The 24,336-nt window shown below is 35.4% G+C and overlaps 1 protein-coding gene across 2 annotated transcripts in view; it reads right to left on the bottom strand.

The window, feature by feature from the left end:
• The window catches only part of STXBP4 (syntaxin binding protein 4), a 182,779-nt gene that overhangs the window by 121,455 nt on the left and 36,988 nt on the right, over positions 1 to 24,336 (bottom strand). For both annotated transcript variants that reach the window (XM_088027323.1, XM_028090597.2), the window contains exons 8-10: positions 18,031 to 18,125; positions 10,597 to 10,693; positions 7,858 to 7,949 (exon numbers count right to left, since the gene is read on the bottom strand). In XM_088027323.1, coding sequence (XP_087883449.1) covers positions 7,858 to 7,949; positions 10,597 to 10,693; positions 18,031 to 18,125 — 284 coding nt within the window. The remainder of the gene's footprint in view (positions 1 to 7,857; positions 7,950 to 10,596; positions 10,694 to 18,030; positions 18,126 to 24,336) is intronic.

The raw sequence follows: 24,336 nt of genomic DNA, 5'->3' as shown, positions 1-24,336 counted from the left end.
GAAATCAATGAAATAGAAACCAAAAGAATAGTAGAACAGATCAACGAAACTAGGAGCTGGTTCTTTGAAAGAATTAACAAGATTGATAAACCGCTGGCCAGACTTATCAAAAAGAAAGAGAAATGACCCACATCAACAAAATCATGAATGAAAGAGGAGAGATCACAACCAACACCAAAGAAATACAAACAATTATAAGAACATATTATGAGCAACTCTATGCCAGCAAATTAGATAACCTGGAAAAATGGGTGCATTTCTAGAGATGTATCAACTACCAAAACTGAACCAGGAAGAAATAGAAAACCTGAACAGACCTATAACCACTAAGGAAATTGAAGCAGTCATCAAAAATCTCCCAACAAACAAAAGCCCAGGGTCAGATGGCTTCCCCGGGGAATTCTATCAAACATTTAAAGAAGAATTAATACCTATTCTCCTGAAACTGTTCCAAAAAATAGAAATGGAAGGAAAACTTCCAAACTCATTTTAGGAGGCCACCATTACCTTGATCCCAAAACCAGACAAAGACCCCATCCAAAAGGAGAATTACAGACCAATATCCTTGATGAACATGGATGCAAAAATTCTCAGCAAAATACTAGCCAATAGGATCCAACAGTACATTAAAAGGATTATTCACCATGATCAAGTGGGATTTATCCCTGGGCTGCAAGGTTGGTTCAACATCCGCAAATAAATCAACGTGATACAATACATTAACAAAAGAAAGAACAAGAGTCATATGATCCTCTCAATAGATGCAGAAAAAGCATTTGACAAAGTACAGCATCCTTTCTTGATCAAAACTCTTCAGAGTATAGGGATAGAAGGTACATACCTCAATATCATTAAAGCCATCTATGAAAAACCTACAGCAAATATCATTCTCAATGGGGATCAGCTTTTCCCCTAAGGTCAGGAACGCGGCAGGGATGTCCACTCTCACCACTGCTATTCAACATAGTATTAGAAGTCCTAGCCACAGCAATCAGACAACAAAAAGAAATCAAAGGCATCCAAATTGGCAAAGAGGAAGTCAAACTCTCACTCTTTGCAGATGATATGATACTGTATGTAGAAAACCCAAAAGACTCCACCCCAAAACTGCTAGAACTCATACAGGAATTCAGTCAAGTAGCAGGCTATAAAATCAATGCACAGAAATCAGTGGCATTCCTATATACCAACAACAAGACAGAAGAGAGACAAATCAAGGAGTTGATCCCATTTACAACTGCACCGAAAACCATAAGATACCTAGGAATAAATTTAACCAAAGAGGCAAAGGATTTGTACTCAGAAAACTATAAAACTATAAAATACAGGAGTCCATCCAAATCCTGAAGGAGAACACAGGCGGCAACCTCTTCGACCTCAGCCGCAGCAACTTCTTCCTAGAAACATCGCCAAAGGCAAGGGAAGCCAGAGCAAAAATGAAGTATTGGGATTTCATCAAGATAAAAAGCTTTTGCACAGCCAAAGAAGCAGTCCACAAAACCAAAAGACAACCGACAGAATGGGAAAAAATATTTGCAAATGACATATCAGATAAAGGGCTAGTATCCAAAATCTATAAAGAACTTATCAAACTCAACACCCAAAGAACAAATGATCCAATCAAGAAATGGGCAGAAGACATGAACAGACATTTTTCCAAAGAAGACATCCAAATGGCCAACAGACACATGAAAAAGTGCTCAACATCACTCGGCATCAGGGAAATCCAAATCAAAACCTCAATGAGATACCACCTCACACCCGTCAGAATGGCTAGAATTAACAAGTCAGGAAACAACAGATGTTGGCGGGTATGTGGAGAAAGGGGAACCCTCCTACACTGTTGGTGGGAATGCAAGCTGGTGCAACTACTCTGGAAAACAGTATGGAGGTTCCTTAAACAGTTGAAAATAGAGCTACCATACGATCCAGCAATTGCACTACTGGGTATTTATCCCAAAGATACAAATGTAGGGATCCAAAGGGGTATGTGCACCCCAATGTTTATAGCAGCAGTGTCCACAATAGCCAAACTGTGGAAAGAGCTAAGATGTCCGTCGACAGATGAATGGGTAAAGAAGATGTAGTATATATACACAATGGAATATTATGCAGCCATCAAAAGGAATGAGATCTTGCCATATCCAACGACATGGATGGAACTGGAGGGTGTTATGCTGAGTGAAATAAGTCAATCAGAGAAAAACATGTATCATATGACCTCGCTAATATGAGGAATTTTTAACCTCAGGAAACAAACTGAGGGTTGCTGGAGTGGTGGGGGGTGGGAGGGATGGGGTGGCTGGGTGATAGACATTGGGGAGGGTATGTGCTATGGTGAGCGCTGTGAACTGTGCAAGACTATTGAATCACAGATCAGTACTTCTGAAACAAATAATGCAATATATGTTAAGAAAAAAAAAAGAAGAAGATAGCAGGAGGGGAAGAACGACGGGGAGTCAGTCGGAGGGGGAGACGAACCATGAGAGACGATGGACTCTGAAAAACAAACTGAGGGTTCTAGAGGGGAGGGGGTTGGGGGGGTGGGTTAGCCTGGTGATGGGTATTAAAGAGGGCACGTTCTGCGTGGAGCACTGGGTGTTATGCACAAACAATGAATCATGGAACACTACATCAAAAACTAATGATGTATGGTGATTAACATAACAATAAAAAATTAAAAAAAAAAAACTAAACATCTTCTTACCATATAACCCAGCAATTGTGCTCCTTGGTATTTACCCAAAGGAGCTGAAAACTTATGTTCACATAAAAACCTGCAAATGGATGTTTATAGTAGCTTTATTCACAATTGCCAAAACTTGGAAGCAACCAAATGTCCTTCAACACGTAAATGGATAAACTGTGGTACATTCAGATAATGGAATATTGATCAGCATTGAAAGACATGGAAAGATATGGAGGAACCTTAAATGCATATTACTAAGTGAAAGAAGCCAATCTGAAAAGGCTACATACAGTATGATTCTAACTATATGACATTACAGAAAGGGCAAAACTATGAAGACAATAAGAGGATTAGTGACTGCCAGGGGTGAGGGGTGCAGGTACGGAGAGATGAACAGGCAGAGCACAGAGGTAGAATTCAGAGTGGTAAAAATACTATGTGTAATACCATAATGATGGATACGTGTCATTATACATTTGTCCAAACTCACAAAGAACTTACAGCACCCAGAGTGAACCATAAGGTAAACTCTGAACTCCAGGTGACAATGATGTGTCAATGCAGGTTCATCAATTGTAACAATATACCACACTCTGGTGCAGGATGTTGATAATGAGGGAGGCTATGCATGTGTCAGGGCAAAGGGCACTTGAGAAATCTCTGTACCTTCCCCTCAATTTTGCTGTGAACCTAAAACTGCTCTAAAAAATGAAGTCTTAAAAACAAAAAAAGACACCATTTATTATAAGAGCAAAAAAGTGAAAGGTAACTAGAAATAAATCTAACAAAAGATTAATAAAGCTTGTATTGGGAAAAATATATCAAATGTATTATTTGCTATTCAAGAAGATAAAATTAGGGGCGCCTGGGTGGCTCAGTCCTTAAGTGTCTGCTTTCGGCTCAGGCCATGATCCCAGGGTCCTGGGATCGAGCCCTGCATCAGGCTCCCTGCTCAGCAGGAGTCTGCTTCTCCCTCTCCTACTTCCCCTGCTTGTGTTCCCTCTCTGTCTCTCCCTCTGTCAAATAAATAAACAAAATCTTTAAAAAAAAAGAAGATAAAATTAAGAAGTCAAAACATGTTTGATAGGAAGACTTAAATATATAAAGATGTTGTTTCTTCCTAAAATAATCAGTACAGTAAGATTTTTGCTAGAACTTATTTGGACAAGAAAAAAGATTAGCCAAAGCAATATATAAAAAGAAGAGCAAAGTGGAAGAATGTGTTATTAGATATCAATACTTACGAAGCAAAGTAAACCAGTACTGAAGAATTTAAAAATGCCCCTGTGCAAGTATGGAAATCTTATAAATGACAGAGCTGGATTGCAAATAATTCATCCACTGAAACATGAATTTATATTTTAAAAATTACCTTTATAAAAATAATTGATCAAAATTTATATATTTATATTTTTTGATTGTGTACCAATAAGTAGAATTACTACTCAATTCAGAAGAAAATTTTAATGTCAGAGCTTATGAATACAGTGAATTAAAACAAATACATTTTAATCAACTAAACTTTTTGCAAAAGAACAATAGGATGATCAATGACTGATTTTTATGTATACTGTATTCTTGAAATTATAATATATCAAGGCAACATTCTAGGGTAATATGGAATAAAAATAAAAGTTAGCAGAGAAAAAGGAAAGATGATAAATTTCTGAGAATAAGAATTTATGAATGAATTTTCTTTTAAATAAGATGATTATGAGTATCAAAAACTGTAGTATTTAGATTCCATTAGATACATTTAAAGGGTTATATAACAGTTTTCTTTAAAAAAGAGAAATATTTATAGTCATTGTAAACCAAATTAAAACATCAACCAAAAGAAAAGTGGTATTACTTTATGATTAGATTGAGTTGATTTTAAGGCAGGAAACATTCTAGAGATGAACAGATTCAATGTCCTGTCAGGATATAACAATTCTAAAATCATATACACCTATAATACAGCCTATGATATGGAAAGCAAAAATCAGCAGAACTAAGGGAAATTTTTTTAAGGTTTTTTTTTTTTTTAATTTATTCATTTGAGACACAGAGATACAGAGAGAGAGAGAGAGCATGAACACGGGGAGAGGCAGAGGGAGAGGGAGAAGCAGGCTTCCCGCTGAGTGAGGAGCCCGATGCGGGGCTCGATCCCAGGATCCTGGGATCATGATCTGAGCCGAAGACAGAGGCTTAACCATCTGAGCCACCCAGGCGCCCCAGAACTGAGGGAAATTTTAAAATGAAATGCCTCTTGCTCAATAACTGATAATAAAAGAAGACAAGAAATGAGTAAGGAAATAGAAAATTTGAAAAAAAAAAAGAAACAAAGTTTGAAAGTTTGAACCACATGATTAACAACCTTGACCTAATTGATGTACAGGGAACACTGCACTCACTTCAGTGAAGAACAGACATTTCAAAAGATGGAAAATATTTCATAAAATTGACTATATGCTGGATATATGGTCAAAGGATTAATGCCATGGAGAAAGTGTTTCTAACTTCAGTGAAGTACACTAGAAATCAGCAACCAGAAGGGAACTATATGACTAGAAAATGTCTAAAACAGTTCAAAATAAGGGTCAAAGAAGTAATGACAATGGAAATATTACGTGCTGAATGATAATTAAAATATGATCTATAGAAATTTGTGGGTGTGATAACTTTGTAAAAATTGTGTAGTACCTTCTTTGAGATAAAAAGTAATATTGCTAAAATATATTAAAAACCTAAAAAAAATTCTGTTATTTTTTAAACAAATTTTAGTATCTTGATGAAAGGGAAAATTTTCTAGAAAGATATCCATTAACAGAATTATTCAAGAAAAGGACAAAAACTTGAATAAAATAACCTTAGAAGACATTAAAAAAATAGGAAATATGTCCTCTTCCAAAAAGACCTAGGCCGAGACCATTTGGCATATGAAACATTTTCAAACCTTGAAGGAAGGAAGATAAAGTTTCTATTATGTAAGCTGTTGCAGAAAAATAGAAATGGCATAAATTTTATAATGTTTAAATAATTTTTAAATAAGTAGATATAAAATATTATAAATTTTATTTATTAAATAAGATAATGCTAGCTTCTTTTAAAAAATTAAAAATGTAAAATGGCTCAAATATCATGAAAATTTATTTTTTGGTCACTTTTGCAGCTCCTGTTCCAACAGTAATTCAGAAAAAAGTAAAATTTTGTGGGAAAGACAAAAATGTAATTAACTTAAAATGCCTATCCAGAAAACCCAAGACAACTGAAAAACAGAATAAGGGAGTTCAATAAAGTGGCATTGCACAGAATAACCATTCAAAAATTTGTATCTTGGGGCACCTGGATGACTCAGTTGGTGAGGCATGCAACTCTTGGTCTTGAGGTTCTAAGTTCCAGCCCCACACTGCGTGTAGGGATTACTTAAAAATAAAATCTTCAAAGAAAATTAATATCTTTACTAATAATCAATTAGAAAACATAATGGTTAAAAAAAATCCCATTTCCTATAGCAACAAAACTATAGCATACCTATTCAGACTAACAAATATTTAAGACATGTATGAAGCAAGATACAATTTTCTTGTTCCAAAATACCAACAAACACCTAAATGAATGGAGAAATAAATCATATTCATCTCTCCCAATCTACTCTCTTAATTCAATGCATTTCCAATTAAAAAAAATCCCAATTAAATTTTTATTACCATGGCAAAAATGATTCTAAAGATCACTGAGAAGATCAAAACCAAGAAGTTAAAAAGAAAAAAATTGGGGCGCCTGGGTGGCTCAGTTGGTTAAACATCTGCCTTCAGCTCAGGTCATGATTCCAGGGTCCTGGGATCGGGTCCTGCATTGGCCTCTCTGCTCAGTGAGGAACCTTCTTCTCCCTCTGCCTAGGCCTGCTGCTCCCCCTCTGCTTGTGCTCTCTCTGTCAAATAAATAAATAAAATCTTAAAAAAAAAAAGAAAGAAAAAAAAAGAAAAAAATTAAGGACTTAGCCTACCATGAATGACTGAACCTAGAAATATATGCCTAGAATAATTAAAATAGTAAGGTACTGGCAGAGAGAAAGTGATCAATGGAACAGAGTGGTGGGTCTAGAAACAGATCTGTGTAACTAGATAGAGATTTAGTATAGGATAAAGTTTGTATTTCAAATTAGTGGCAAAAGTGAAGAAGGATAGTTACTAAGTAAATGATGGTGGGACAAGGACAAGTGGTTATCCGTTTGGGGCCCTAACTCATGCATAGACAAGAACAGATTTTGAGTGAACTAAATACATTAATTGGGAAGACCTTCCTGAATGATACAATAACACAGAAACTCTGTAAAGAAAAGGACTGAAGAATTTGATATATAAATATAAATGTCATAAATATCAAAGTTCTTTTTTTTAAAGACTTATTTATTTATTTTCAGAGAGAGTGGGCGGGGGGAGGGGCAAGGCAGAGGGAGAGACAGAATCCTCAGACTCCCCGTTGAGCATGGAGCCCAGCGTGGGGCTTGAGCCCAGGATCCTAAGATCATGACCTGAGCCAAAATCAAGAGTCGGCAGCTTAACCGGCTGAGCCACCCAGGCGCCCCTAAATGTCAAAGTTCTGTAGAACAAACAACTTTGAAGTTAATAGGCTTCACAACTACATTTTACATAAAGCACAAAAAAGACAAAGGAATACCTAAGATCATGACGTGAGCCAAAACCAAGAGTCGACAGCTTAGCCGACTGAGGCCACGCAGGTGCCCCATCCTTCATGTTGATCTGGATGCTGACACATGAGGATGGTTCAGACTGTAAAATTTCAGAGAGTATATACACTTATGAGTACTTTTCTGTGATAAATTTAGGAAGAGCATGAGGAAATACTGAGAGAGGAGGAACAGAAGAGATCAAGATGAAATTTTACTTTGTATTTTAAATTAATCTGTGTTTTCTATATTCTCAATATAGAAATAAATATAGAATACATTTACTCAATATTTTATTTATTTATTCTATATTTATTCAATAAATATAGAAAACACAGATTAATTTAAAATCAAAAGTAAAATTGAGAAGCATATAGTATTTGCATAATTTTTTTAAAAGTGAAAAATGAAATAAAGGCTACATATACGACATATAACAGTCAAGACTTATGATCCAAGCACAGTCAAGACATTTCTGTAAGGCACATCCTACCTGTGAATCTAATATGCTGGAAATATCACGTGCACTGACATTCACTTCATCCAGCTGCAAGCAAAACAAGTTTCTGGCAACCTGGACAAAATCTGAAATGGAATACACTTCAGTAAGAACACAGCATTTAACCTCATCTAAATACATCTTACCTTTTTCTATGCTTCAACTTCTATGAAGTTGAAGCTATGCATTATAACACTTCAAACTTAACTTACTTTTCAGTGGATTACCTTAAAGTAGTATTAACTGATGTGACAGATAAATACAACCTCAAATAAAAAGTGAGCGATAAACCAGTTTTAACTTACCTCAGTTCACTTTGCTGAGGTTAATAAATCAGTCAAGATAACAACAAAGCACATACATATCACAGGCATATCTATTTCTGCAACTCTTTTATCATGAGCAAGAACTTTCTCTGAAGCATAGGACAATGTTGTGACTTACAGCTTTTCTAGCTCGAGCCGGAGGTTTAATAATAATAATAGCAGGAGCTAATGTTTATATAACAGCCTCTGTGTTAGGCACAATGCTTTGCTATTCTATCCTCCCAATAATTTTCTGAGGCAGGTCCTCCTATGCTCTCCATTCTACATACCGCAGTTAAGACAAGTGAGCTGCCAAACTTCCCATGGCTACATGGCAAGTAAGTAGCAGAGCAGAATTCCATTTAAGGTCTGACTCCAAGGCATATACTCTTAGCAACTGTTAATTAAGACAGCCTAATGCTGGAGTGCCTGGGTCGCTCAGTCAGTTAAGTAGACACCCTAGGCTCAGGTCATGATCCCAGGGTCCTGGGATTGAGTCCTGCATAGGGCTCCCTGCTCAGCAGGGAGCCTGCTTTTCCCTTTCCCTCTACTGCTTTCCCTGCTTGTGCTCGCTCTCTGTCCAATAAATAAATAAAATCTTAACAACAACAAAAAAGACTGCCTGATGCTGGCTAGCAAACTCTAAGTTTCTTCAAACATGAGTGTGACCCAATTCATCTATGTATCTTCAAATTTTTTAATTTTAGCTATTATATTTTTATTTCCAAAGATCCTTTTTTGTCTTCTCTGATGGTTCCTATTCTACAATATCCTATTTTTTATTTCTTGGATGCCTTATCTTTGCTGACCTTTTCAAAGATGTTCATTTGTTGAGAGAACTTCAGATTTGTCTGAAGTTCTCTCCTGCTTTTGCATTATTCTTCCTTTTTCAGGGTCCTTGTTTTTTTCTTTGTCAGTTTTGGGCTCTTATATTTTATGTTGGAGAATTTCTCCAAATGTCTGGTGACCCATGGCTATAAGTTCATATTTAAGAAGAATCACCGCCAAGATACTGATTGGAAATTTTGTGTACATAAATTGCCTTGTCATCTGGCTGGTTTCACTACAGAGCAATCAGGGGTCCAACTGACATTTTGGGGCAGCTTCTTCAGTGAGAATCTTACAACCTCTTGCCTATAGAGTATGAACATGACTGCAAGGTTCACCGAGCAATCTGGGTGTGCGTTGTGATAACTAACCATGCACTCCTCCAAATTCCCTGACTGCTGGCAACTATAGGTTCAGAAGCTCTCCGGTTTAATTTCTCAAGAGAATACACTTCTTTCTTTGTAGGTATAAGGGACTGTTATATTCTGGGCTGCTTGAGAGGGGGCAGGTAACAGCCTAGATAAAAACTTCTTATACAGATTTCTAACAACCCTATTTGAAATGCCCCGCCTACACCCAGCCTTCAGAAATACCTGATACTTTTAATTCTTAAGCCTTTTCAGCTTGTTTCCCATTGTGTTTCCCCCATCACTTTAGACACTTGGGCTTTTTTGCCTCCACTCACTAATTCATTTACTCTCCTCATCCATGTTCTATCCTTATATATCATGGTTTGGGTTAATACACGCAATTCTGTTTTTTGTTCTCCTCACTATTTGGGGTGATTTTCAAAAGCAGAGGAAAGCAAATGTATATTTTCTCCATCACTGTGAAACTAAAAAGTGAATTTCTTTAGCAATACAGATACTTTAAAAATGATACAATGTTGCATTTATTGTATAAGAAAAAAATTAAATACTGAACACTATCAACTATATAAAAAACTGTTATATTCAAACATCACTAGTGGCAGAACAAATGCACATGTAAAATGTCTCTTGAAAACAACTTATCAATACCTATCAAAAGTTTAAACCACTTGTGGGAATTTATCCTAAGAAAAAGAAGGAAAAAAAACTACGATGTTAAACACAGACTTATTTATAGTATCAGTCATGAGAAATCATCAAAATTCCCCAAAGTAGAAAGGCTTAATATTATAGTACATCAACTAAGTATGTCAATACTATGCTAACTTTAATAAAATAATTATACAGCATCATAAAAATATTTATTCTGTCATATTAGCTGGAAAAAAGTATGAAATTTCACAGCACTGGAATTAGAACTTTTATATTTTATATTGTTTCTTTTGTTATTAATAAAGAAATACTTATGCAATAAATAAAAAACAAAAAAGTAGGATAGAATGATGATATTTTAGAGCTGGAAGATGCCAGGGAAGTCTCCTTTCTGCTGACCAGCCAGGCTGGTAATTCTAGAAGACATTTTAGGGTACTGATTAAGAAACTTGAAATAGATGTGGTCTTATTTTTCCCCTCCCTCCTTCCAAAGAAGACGCACTCCTAGTGAAAATAGGTCACCATAACTCTCCCACCAAGTTTCTGTGATGACACAACACGATAAAACTTAATATTACCTCCAAAAGACACTGTCCCCTTTGGGTCTACTTGCACTTGCTGCCTCAGGGCTTGATGTTGTTCCTTTGTGGGCTGAATTCCAAGATAATCTAAAGCCTGGAAGGAAAGAACTCATGTGAAGTAATGTTTCAAATCTCCAAAGAATAAAACTTTTCATTATAACTTTAATTTACAACTCAGTGAAAAGAATCAATATCAGGAACAGGGACCAGAATTACATGCCCAGAGAAAGTCTGTTGACTACTTATGGATTAATTTTCTATAAAATATTAGCTTCCTGATTCTACTACCACCTCAGTTTTTTTGTGGTTTCTTTTTTTTTTCTTTTTTGCAAGACCAGCACTTTGGCTGAGGCCAAATTTATAAGCATAGCCCTAGAACCAAAACTTAATTTCTTAGTTTAAAATATGTGATATGGCAGAAGAAAGAATAGCAAGGAAATTCTATTAGATCAGATTAAACATTAATTTCTATAAGTAGCACTACAAAGCACAGATATTTTGTTAATATATGTGAGACCAAAACTAAACTTGATAGGAATTGGGTTAAACACAAAATATTCTAATTTTAGCTTATTTATGGCAGGCTTACACAAATAGTAAAATAGAAAGCTTTCTCTGGAACCCGCCTCTCTTCCTCTTTTGTTTTTCTTTTCTCTACCTTCTTTTAGTACCCGTAGCAGATTAAAAATTCAGAGATGGCTTGTTGTATTCCTATGTTCATTTTCTTTCTGTTCTTGAATAACAGAACCACAAATTTTAGCTAGAAACTCTGCCATCCAGCTAAAAGGTATTTCCCAGCCCACTTTGGGGCTTGAAGCCATGGGACTGACTATGTACTGGCCAAGGATATTGAAGGTGAATATCTGGGAACGCTTTCAAAAGTAAGTGTAGGCTATTCTTGTTTTTTTCCTTCTCTCTTTGGGCTTAATTTAAAAAGAAAAAAGATGGAAGGAAGGAGGGGTGGGAAGAAGGAAGGACGAAAGGAGAGAATACCAGAATTCAAGTAGTCATCTTGGTTCATGAGCTACTTCAATAAAGATGACGGAGCAGAAAGATAGAGCATGTGTCCCTGACACAGTAGAGCTCCCATGCCAGCCCTGGATTACATATTTTAAGGCTTCTTTTTGGTGTGAAAGAAATAAATTTCTAATGGAAACCACTGTTATTTTAGGTTCTCCAGTTATATATAGCAAAACCTAATCTGAATAGCAAAACCTGACTGGATGGCCTATTACTGGATTCTGGCAAGAATGTATTTTGTGTCAATACTATCAAAACTAAAAAGTAGGTAAAGTTCAATATTGGTAACTGTTCCTTATAAACTTCTCCCTCCTTTGCAATCTGCTCATTTATCATTTCATTCACCAAATATTCATTTAGTGCTTACTATTTCAAGCACTACACTATGCAAAGGGAACACAAAGAAGATACAGCTACCCACAAACAGTTATGGTCCCTAGGGTGAGAACAGCATGTAAATAAGTGTAACTAGTGCAATATGTAATTTATACAAGTGTGTATAGGATATACCGAGGCAAAAACATACCAGTTAATGTATAGGTGGCCAGGCACAGTGAGAAGAGGAGACAGGAGAATGGAGATTAGGAAAGATTCATAGATTCATTAAAGAGTGATTCTAGAGCCTAGCTAAGCATCATCTGCCTGCTCTGTCTACACCGTCATAAGTATTTGCCTGTATAATGTGGAATAATTGCTCTTAACTTTTTATGTTCTTTCCCTTTGGTTATAAAAATGTTCCAAACACACACACACACACACACACACACACACACACACACACACACACACACACACACAAAGAATAATACAAAGAACATCCATGTACTCAAATATTCATTGGTATTTGCTTGAAATTATATATATTTTTAAGAAATAAACATTACAGACTTGGTTGAAAGTTTTCTCTATTGTTCCTCGGCAGGAACCACTATCCTAAGGTTGGTGTATGCTTCCTGTCCATGATCTGATACCATTACTACGTGTATTCCCTAATGTTATGTACTCCTGTGCACTTAAAATTTTACATCAATAGTATACTACAAACATTATTATATATAAATTTACAAATTATTTATTCACAAACTATTTTTATTTTTACCTCAGTGTTACGATTTCATAATTGCTCAATATTCTTGTCTGTGAAACTAGTTGACTTAACTTTAAATGGTATCCCACTGTATGAATACAAATTCTACATCCTTTGATGGGCTTTTATCGTTACTCCAACTTATTTTTTTATTACAAATAATTACACATATTTCCTTGTATGGAGGTGTGAAAATTTCTCTACAGTATATTCCTAGAAGAAATGCTGAATCATATGTATTGTATGTATATATTGTCACTTTAGATATTGTAAAATTACTCTCCAAACTGGTTGTAGCAACTTACACACACCAGTAGCATATAAGATCTATTTTTGTCCATTCTTAAGAGCATTTGTTGTTTTCACACTTTAAATTTTGTCAATATGTTGAATATGAACTGGACGTTGTTTGTTAAATTCCCTTAGTTACAAGTGAGATTAAAGTTCTTTTACATGTTTATTAGTGATGTTTTTGACTCACAAATCACTTAGCAATATGTTTTAAATTTTCACAGACAGTTTTGAGAAGTATTTTTTTGCTAGTAATTACTAATTTGGTGGCATCCTCCCAAATATGAAAACAAAAAAATGTCTCTAGACATTGCCAAATGTCCCCTGAGGCCAAAAAAAAAAAAAAAAGCACCCCCATCCTTGAGAACTACTGCTCCAGAGACAAGCACTATTAATAGTTTGGTGTATAATTTTCTAAATTTTTTCTATGAATATAGCACCTAAATAGTAAATATACATAGATTATGTATTTATTTACAATAATTATACTATATGGTATTATATGTTTTTAAAATATTATCAATATATCATAGCTTTCTATTTTGTACATTTTTGCATCTTTTGCATGCTTTTCAAAACTGATGTAAGAGTGCCTTAGCATTCAAGTATATATACTTCAAATTTTGAACATAACAAAACATTATAAAAGTCCCTTTTGAGCTTTTCCCAAGAGCTAATACCTGTCATACATTTGGTTTAATATTCCTGAGTATTTTATTATATAATATTTGACATATGCTAAAAACAAATATGTAACAGATATACATGTTTTAAAGCAGGGCAATAAAATAAAAATTCCATGAATCCATTTAAGAATTACAATAGTGCTGAATTCATGTCACATACTCCTATCCTACTCAAGAGGTAACCTAACCACTACTACTGAAATGTGGGATTATTATTCCCATAAGACTAATTTTAAGATGGTTGGTCACATACATAGGTATCCCTAATGTGTTATTTTGTTTTTCTATGTTTTAGCTTCATAAAAATGCTGCAGATAGTCAGAATTCTGAAACTTGCTTTTTTTCACCCTACAGTATGGTCTCATCATTCATCTGTATTGTTATATGCTATTGTAACATCAGCACATTCACTTTCACTGATAAATACCTGATTAGATGAATATGTCACAATTTATTCATCTATCCTCCAGCACACTGGGGTTTTCTGCTTACTGGCAATGCAACAATGAACATTCTTGTACACATCTACTCTAGCACATGGTTACAATTTTTTTTAAAGATTTTATTTATTTATTTGAGAGAGAGAGAATGAGAGACAGAGAGTACGAGAGGGAAGAGGGTCAGAGGGAGAAGCAAACTCCCTGCTGAGCAGGGAGCCAGATGTCGGACTCGATCCCGGGACTCCACGATCATGACCTGAGCCGAAGGCAGTCGCTTAACCAACTGAGCCACCCAGGCGCCCTCGGTACAATTTTCTTTAGGGTGCGTACTCAGGAGAAGTATTGGTGGGTCTTTTCTGATTGACTGTAGGACTTTTAAAAATATTTTGGATAGTAATATTTTATATGTTATGTGTATTACAAATATTTTCTCCCAGTTTTTAGCGTAACTTTTTACTTTTTCATATTCTTTTTATGGAGTTCTTTAAGGACAGTTCCCAGGCATGTTTACATACCATTATTTCATGTTTTTATAAATATATATGATGGGGCATCTGCGTGGCTCAGTCGGTTAAGCATCCAACACTTGATTTCGGCTCAGGTCATGATCTCAGGGTTGTGAGATCAAGTTCCGTGCTTGGCGTGGAGCCTGCTTAAGATTCTCTCTCTCTCTTTCTCTCTGCCCCTCCTGCTCCTCTTTCTCAAAAAAAAAAAAAAAAAGCATATAAATGATAAACTTGAAATTTAGAACAGATTGTCTTTTGGGGAGAGGGAGAGGTGTATATAATCAAGAAGAAACACATAGGCAATGTCAAAAATTCTGATTCTTAGCTGGGTGGTGGTACAGGTATGTTTATTATTCTTTAAACTGTACATGTACAATATAATCATTCTGTGTATGACTGATGTTTTCATAGAAATAAAAACAATTTTACAAAAGTAATGCAAACAAAACACCTGTCACAGAAGGTATGTAATATGTGACTATTATTATACTAAGTAATAATAAAATTATAAAATGCAATCAGCTACAATGGAACTTGATCTGGAGTCACACTTAAGAAATTTACTCTAGATGAATACAGCATGTCAGTGAGGTAAACTCATAAATTTAAATGGGAAATAATTTATTTTTGGTCAAAAAACAAGTTCCAAAAATTTCTTGAATAATTAATATCATCTTTTAACCTTAATCAAAATGCAAATTTTTTAATTGGACAAATAAATGTCCTTAACTCTTTCTAATATCTGAATGATGAATTTTAAAAATGTCATTTCTTTACAATATTTGTCACATACTTCCTAACCTAATACAAAGAACATCTCATTAACTGTAATCAGACACAGGGCATGTCACTGCTCACTACACCTTTCTTCAAATGTTACAGAAATGGCAAGAGGTAAAGTAAATATCAGTGAAATGGCATCTGTATCCCAAAGCATCTTTCTAAGGTACAAAAATACAGATAGAAGAGAAGTACAATAATTCTTGGTCTTTAAGCCAACTAATAAACTGTATACCTATTTGCTGTGTTTACAAAGCCTACTTACAAGTTTAACATTAGGATTAAATGAGTACTCATAAAAATGCTTTAAAAAATACAGCACTGTAAATAACTATGGTAAAATTATTTTAAAATATCTGTATATTAAATCATCTTCAGAGTATTCATAGAAAGAGGCAATCCATTTTTCAACAAGGAATTGCCAAATAAGTAGTTGAATATTCCAGTATATCCTGATACAAAATTGTCTACTTAGCCTAGTAAAACATAGAGGATTTCATGAAGACAATGCCACACACACACACACACGTCTTGACAGGTAATTTCCTTCAGTAAATTCTAACTTCTCTGTCTTTCTTAAAAACTGTACTGAGTAGGCTAATTACTTAATAACCTCATGATTAGTGAACACCTTTTCCTTGTGAAATCTTATTATAACACAAATTTCCCAGATGCTATATGCAATATATTTATAGAATATAAAGGAAAAAGATAATTTTATTTCATTTTAAATATTTGATCACATTGGCCTTATGTGTTACTGAATAGTAAATATGTTAAAAATATAATGGATAATAAAATTAAATTTGTCTACAAAGTAGCAACTGAAATAGGACCTGTTTCAAATAGAATAATACAAATATAATTACATTATTATATAACCAAACAAAAAAGGGAGAGTAGCTTAGCAAATATTTGGGAAGATAGGAGCTAATTTGGATTTTGGAAAAAAAAATTCTTATTAAATAAGATGCTGTTTCATACTCTAAAAACAAAGAATGCTCTACTAAATAAAGTCACTAAATATACTTTGAATAAAAATGAGAGATGAGTTAACACAGAATGTGGGTTGCCTTTGCTGTAAAACTGCCATTTTATTTTTCCAGAAAAATAATTTGTTTAGGCTAAAAGGAGGACCAAACCCTGGAAATTCTGATTCAATAGTCAAACAACCCAAATTTCTTAGAATCAATACAAATTTAGATGATTTTCATATCTAAGACAATTAATTAGATTTTTTAAAAAATCATGTGCTAGGAAAACTTAAATCGAATAAAGAAACAAAGGCTGCCAAATAAAGTCATCAGCTGGATAACTTTCTCCTTACGCAGAGAAATAGTATTAAATCTTGGATGTTTAGAAACGCGTATTAAAAGCAATGTCATTAAAATACAGTAACTTATTTATTTTTTAGATATTTATAGATGTTTTTATATCTCAAATATTCTTTTTTTTTTAAATACTAATATTAACTGATTGTAAACCTTGGCATCAGCCAGAACTTACATTTTAGCCACCAATAAAAAGAGAGTACAAGTTAGCAAAAGAGACTCAGGATTTTGAAAATCTAAAGGCAGTATCTAAGTACCTAATTCATAAGAAAGTTTAATGAGGTGTTTAAATAGTGGTAGGTGTACTAGATATTGTCGTGAAGAAACTTTATCTTGTTGTCAAAACAAAATACACAAAAAACTGTACAGCACCACAAAATGATATTAAGTGCTACAGATGTGAAAATAAGGCAATACTGGCTCAAACTATAATAGTTAGCAAAATCTGGACACAGGGATTGGAATTGAGTTAGGATGTGAACACTGGGTAAGATTCAAATTGACTCTGGAAAAAGTATTTGGTATAGGACCATGCATGCAAATGTATGAATATGGGAATAAATGCAATGTGTATGTACTGTGCATTTTCAACTCTCCCTAAAATGTAAAAAAATCATTATCCATGAAAACTGATAGGAAAGTAGAGGCTGTGGAGTACAGTAACTATATCCATTTTTATATTTAAAAGAAGACAGCACATTTTTGCTGTGAGTTCCCAGGTCACCTGATAGGAAAAGCTCTAAAATGCTTTTCTAATTTTAATTCTTCCTTTTTAATAACCTTATGTTTCTTCTACATACAGAAGCTCTCAATACTTCACTCTCCCCAGAACTAATTTTTGGTGCCTCTTAGTACATTGCTACCATCTTCTTTATATTTAGTGAGCACCTGACTATTTTGTTCTTTAGGATTTAGTTTCCCTGTGCTTTTTAAAAAGTTGAATAATGTGAGTATTACCTCCTTCCACTTACTGCCACATACTTGGTCATAATTCATTCCCTGTTTCCTTTGATTTACATTGTGAAACATCACATTTGTTTTTATTTTTACACAGGAGGAAACTGATTAATTTGGTGTCAATTTAGGTTCCAGACGGTTTTTCTATTTTCTTCTAGTGAGTTGGCTGCTCAACTCAAACATAAATAATTAAAACTCAAACTGCCATTCAATTGCAAATAAGTAATTCTCCAAGAAAGTAATAGCTCCAGTTCTTCCTTTATCCTCTCAAAGAATGAGAATACTTCCTTACTGTTGTTTTATAGAAGAAAAATGGAAATTTAAAGTATTTACCATTTCCAGTTTCTCTGCCTTAAGGCGAACAGAGGGATTTAGGGAAATCTTCTTTCCTTGTGGTCCATAATTATCAGTCCATGCAGGGGCAATATCTAAGAGACAACAGGGTGCACGTTAATTGGAAATTTAATTGGAATAGAACTTTTCATTTGACAGGATATGTTCTGGGCTCCTGCTGTTCAAATATAATTCTGGCTAATCAGTTGGCAGTTTTCACTTTTGTTTTCATGATTTTTTTTCTTTAAATCTAAAATGTATTATATAAATCAGCTTCACTTGAGCACTAAAAGATATAAAAAGAATGGCCAATTATGCATTAAATCCCATGGAAATATTAATATAAAAGACAAACATACATCCTACCACTACCCCATCATCACAATGCCTTACTAATTGTAAAGTGAAGTCTTTTTTCTTCCAAAGTAAGTAAAATCATGTTAGGAATGCAAAAAGATTGTGATATGTCTTTGGCAAAAGTGGTTTTGTTACATGAGTTCTGTAGGTACTATGGAAAAACTCATAAACGCAAATTGTTTCAAGTTTGCACATAAAGTATGATACAGACTAGGAACTTCTGGAATCCAAAATCCCATTTCCTACTTTACATTAAGGTTATATTTCAAGGAGCATAGAGGGACTTCCAAGAGTTGAGTTTCATACACCCCTCACCCACCCCAACACCTTCTTAATCTACACTGATTATTCAGATGAGCCTTTGTCCTTGCTGCATGAATAAGAGACCAGATGCTACAAGGGATTAGACCTTGAAAAATTATTTGTTTTAATATGCCAAAGTTTGTAAAACAAATTCCTGTAATTCATGTCAATCCTTGTATATAAATTGTCACTATTCTAAATACACTTCTAAATGGTATTTTACTAGTTCTACATAGAAACAAGAGGAAGAGAAAAAACTTTTTGAAATGTCACATCTTTATGCAGTGTTTTAATTTTTTTTTAATTTCTCAGAGCATCTGTCTCTAAGTACAAAATGATTTGCATTCTCTTTCTTAAGAACATAAGAAGCGCATATGAAAATAAATAGTCTTCCTCTAAACCTTTAACACATCCTTAACATTCTATGTAAAATCTTGAATATAGCTTATAGGTGTCAAGCTCATAAAAAATGGTTACTGACTTTTAGCTTCAAATGGAATCAAACCTTGAAAAAGAGTGATTTTAGTATAATAGAATTTTTACAATTCTGATAAAAGCATCAAAGTCTCTTTTGTCATCATGATACCTAATTGTTAGCCATGAGACAAAAAATAGTGTGTGTATATATATATATATTTTTTTTTCTTTTTTTCTCTTAAGAGAAATTCTGTGCCAAACCTACAGTGTGGCACAAAAGATCAGCATGGAGTAGAGTGGTATAGAAGACCAAAGAGCAGGGAAGTCAAACTTTATTTTTCATTTTTAATGTCTGGATTTGCAAGGCTTGTCAATGACCTTCAGCTTGGTGCCTGACCTGCACTTAAGGAATGAGAGCACTACTAGGTGTACCCAAGCTAGCTTAATCATGATTTCACACCAATAATCCTACTCCTGGGAGTGAATTACTCAATTCAAGTGTAAGCATGTGGAAGGGCTAGAGGATGGGAGGGACAGGGAGGAACAGGGACACACACAGAGCATCCGCACACACTGAGACATGCATTCTCACTTATGTATTCCTACACCTAAGCATAAAAATTTGCTATGTGTAACAGTGGAAATAACAGCGGATCAGCTCTTATTTACGCTTACTTTTAGCCAGGCAATGCACTAAGTACTTCATATAGATAAGCTCATTAAGCTTTACTATAGCCATAATGACATAGGTGTTATTATTCCCATCCCAAAGATGGAGAGATCAAGGCCCAAAAAGGTAAAGAAACTAGCCTATGATCACATAGTTAGTAAGTGACCATGTCAGGATTCTAGTCTTTTGTAACTCACAAAGCCATTATTCCTAAATGTTGTCAGTATCTTTCATCATGTTTTCTCATCTGTAAAGTAGTTAGAATAAAATAGTGCACCTTACAGGAACTGTAAAGGTAAAATAAAGAATCATAGAAAACTACTATGAACACTTATAGAATATCGTTTGTGTTTAAGTAGGCTCCATGCCCGGTGTGGAGCCCAACACGGGGCGACCCTGAGATAAAGACCTGAGCTGAGATTGAGAGTCACATGCTTAACCCCCGAGCCACCCATGCACCCCTAGAATATTGTCAATATTAACAAAGAGACATATTTAAACAGGAGATTTAATGTAAATTTACACTAGCCCCCCCATTTAACAATATGCAATCATGGCTTAACAAAATCTCACTTTCTTTCAGCCAACCTTCTCCTAAACCTATACCTTTGAGCCAAAACCTTAGGAGGATTTGTGCATAAATCCTGCAAGCTTTGGTGATTCAGAGTAGCTTGACCTGAAAAGCTGCTCATAGACAGGCAGCTTTCCCCATTTGCTGGTGACATCTCTCAATTCTGGCCTCAAGCTCTTGATTTGCTCCTTTCTGGGGAGTGAGGATTTTCAAAGTATAGCTTATTATTCTCTTGGATCTTCTCTCCTATTCCTCTTTTTAGGGGAAAAAAGGCAATGTTTTAAGAGGGCAGGATCAAAACCATTTTACACCATGAATCCTCCATGGATATTTTCCCCCCATCACTCTTTTGTTTCATTTATAAAACCTTAGTGTGGGAGGATTACAGTTTGTGTTCTGGTAAAGTTAAAGTAATGATAATATTTCTTCATGCAATAATTCTTGACTTATTTTTTTAGGAATGTCTTTAGCATGCTTTTAGCTCATTTACAAGCTCATGTGTTAGTCAGCTTATAGCAATAGTAAACGACTCTGAGTTCTGAAATAAGAAATTCATATAATAGTTTTTAAAAACATATTCAAGTATTATGTGGATTTTTAAAATTCTAACCAGTTTTACACTTTGGACTAATTTTGAGATGGGAACATGGGTAGATTTGCTTCAATTCAGTTTTTTTATTGAGGTTAACATTAAAACTTGTTTACATTTTTCGAATAAATACCAACTAGCTAGAGGAGTTTAGATGTGGCAGTTAAGGGTCTAATTTAGGAACAATCTATAATTAAGTGCTTATAACAGAAAAACCATATGGTATATAAGCTACCTAGAGATAATTTAGAGTTGATTTTTTTCCACCCTCCCCAAAAATATCTGGCCTACTACACTTATGTGAAAATAAAAAAATAGGACTGACTCAATGCTAACACTACTCTAGAAAAATGTTCTATTTTAATTGTATTTTAATATTTACTTTTCATACAGCTCACTCAAATATATTTTCATTAAATCATTTTCTATTACAAAATATAGCACTGTTTCTTTTAGTCACTGATGTGAACTTACCTCATTTTATTCATTATTCTGGGATCTCTTTACTCTAATCAGATCTGCCTCCTAGGGTCACCTGACATCTAGCTCATCCTTTCTTCTGTGCTTTTGCTCATGGTGCTTCCTTCACTTAGGAAGATCTCCTTCATCTGTCAATTGATGTTTACCACTTCTTTCAAGATCTGGATGATGTCTGATCTTTGCTAAGAAATTTCTGCATGTTGTGACAAATTCTTTACTATGTACTAATTTGGGGGGCGGGGGAGGATGCAAAATTGAATTAAAGTATGGGAACTTTTGTTTCTGCTCTAAAATAATCCCCTGAAATATTATTTGAACTGCACTCTAGTCAGTGGGTTCTGTAACATTAATAATAATAACAAAATTTACTGAGCTTATGCTATGTACCAATTACAATGCTAAGTGCTTGATATGCATCACATTTAATATGCATAAAGACCCATGACACAACTATTTCAAGGTTACACAGCTAGTAAGTTGGAAGTAAAGAAATGAACCTCTACATTTGCATTCAGAGCCTGTGCCCTCACTACACCACACTCAGGCCACTTCTTTCCTTATCCACTTTGTTCATGTCTTCACACTATCTGTGACAAGATAGTATGTTCCTTCGAGTACAGAAACCACCCACACCCTGCCCTAGTTAACACAGAACACCACAAACTGTAGTTATTCAATAAAATAAACACAAACATATATGTTTTCTAATCTGAATAATGAAGGTTTTCTTTTAACCCCATGTTTTATTTCACCATAGACTATTAAGAATCTCATAGAAAATATCCTAATTCCTTCGTAACTGCTACTAACCTATGTTTTCTATGTACATGACATGCTTAGGAAGTGATTCCTGAATTAATAAAAGCCTAAGAGAGGCAATGAACAGTCCAATTACTTTAAAAATTAAAAACATAAAGGTATCCTCACTATTGTTTGCTTCTTTCATTTATACATTTTTGCTTCTTCACGTGTGTTCACAGTTTAACATAAAAACAATACATCAAGACGGGGGCGGAGCAAGATGGCGGAGGAGTAGGAGACCTGGATTTCGTCTGGTCTCAGGAATTCAGCTGGATAGGGATCAAACCATTCTGAACACCTACGAACTCAACAGGAGATCGAAGAAAAGAATAGCAACAACTCTCTGAACAGAAAAGCGATCACCTTCTGGAAGGTAGGACGTGCGGAGAAGTGAAGCCGAGGCGATATTCGGGAGGATAGACGGTGGGGGAGGGGGCCTCCGTCGGCCGCTTCTGGCAAGTGCTAGAGCCATGGAGCACAAATGGGAACTTTTAGAAGTCGGCTCCGCTGAGGGATGTCGCTCCAGTGGCTAAGTGGGGGGGTGGAACCCTCACGGGACAGTGTGGTCTCAGGACCCTCGGGGTCATAGAAAGACCGGGGGTGCCTGAGTGCGGCAGAGCTCCCAGGTATTGGAGCAGAGAAGCCGGCTGCAGAGACGGAGCCGAGGCGCGGGCTCTCAGCTCGGGGTTGCTATAAACTGTGATCCGCGGCCCAGTCGGGCCACTGCTCCTCCAGCAGGGACCCAACAAGTGGCAGAGCCGGGGAGACTCCACTTCCTCCACTAGGAGGAGCGGCGCAGGAGCGCACCACAAGGATCTGCTGGGTTTGGAGACTCCACACGGGGTCGGGTGCCAGAGATAGAAACGCTCGGTCACAGGCCGGGTGAGCACGGAGTGTGGCCGGAGACCAGGGAGATGGGAGTGACTACTTTTCTCTGGGGGCGCACTGAGGAGCGGGGCCCCGAGTTCTCGGCTCCTCCGGGTGGAGATTAAGAGGCCACCATTTTCACTCTCGTCCTCCAAAGCTGTACGGAAAGCTTGCAGGGAACAAAAGCTCCCAAAAGCAAACCCAAGCAGATTGCTTAGCCCCGACCGATAAGGGCGGGGCAATTCTGCCTCCAGCAAAGACATTTGGGAACCACAGCAACAGGCCCCTCCCCCAGAAGATCAGCACGAAGAGCCAGCAAGCCAAGACCAAGTTTACGGATCAATGAGAACGGGAGAACTCCAGCGCTAGGGGAATACTGCACATAGAATTCATGGCTTTTTTATTATGATTCATTAGTCTTTCAAAGTTAATTTTTTTAACTTTTTAAAAAATTTTTCTTTTTCCCTTTTTCAACCAAAATCTTATCAATCCCTTTTTTAAAAAAAACAGTTTTATTTTTCATTTTCAGAGTCATAATTTATCCCTTCATAGTAGTTACCCTTAATTTGGCATATATATGTAAGTTGTTCTCTCTTTAAAACTTTGAGATAGAGTTTCTTCTAACATATCAAAGTATACCCTAAATCTCTAGTGTATGGCTTTGTTCCAATCTCCTGCCTGATCACATTTTCTCCCCTTCTTTTTTCTTTCTTTCTGTTTTTTTTTAATCCTCTTCTTTTTTCAAGCACCTTATCAATTCCTTTTTTAAAATTCTTTATAATTTTCATCTTTACATTCATCTTCCATCCGTTCATTGTATCAACCCTTATTTTGTACATATATAAGTCTTTCTTTCTTTAAATTTTTACGAGGCACTTTCTTCTAACAGACCAAAATACACCCAAAGTCTAGTGTGTGGCACTGATCTATGCACTAGCCTGATCATATGTGATCATATTCTGTTTTTTTTTTGTTTTGTTCTGTTTTTGTTTGTTTTTATCTTTTTCTTTTTCTTTTATTCCCTCTTTCTTTTTTCTTTCTTTCCCTTTCTTTTCCCCTGGTTTCAAGTCTTTTCTGATTTGTTTAGATTATATTTGCTGAGGATGTTGTGAACCTGTTAGCATTTTGTTCTCTCATTCATGATTTCTCCTCTGGACAAAATGACAAGACAAAAAAAATCACCTCAACAAAAAGAACAAGAGGTAGTACCGTCTGCCAGGGACCTACTCAATATGGACATTAGTACGATGT

This window comes from Eumetopias jubatus, unplaced genomic scaffold, assembly GCF_037043125.1.
Source record: "Eumetopias jubatus isolate StellerSeaLion01/CBP00866 unplaced genomic scaffold, mEumJub1_p1.0 scaffold_10, whole genome shotgun sequence".
Lineage (NCBI taxonomy): Eukaryota > Metazoa > Chordata > Mammalia > Carnivora > Otariidae > Eumetopias > Eumetopias jubatus.
The sequence above is the reverse complement of the archived record's forward strand: the minus strand, read 5'-3'. Positions and strand labels throughout refer to the sequence as shown.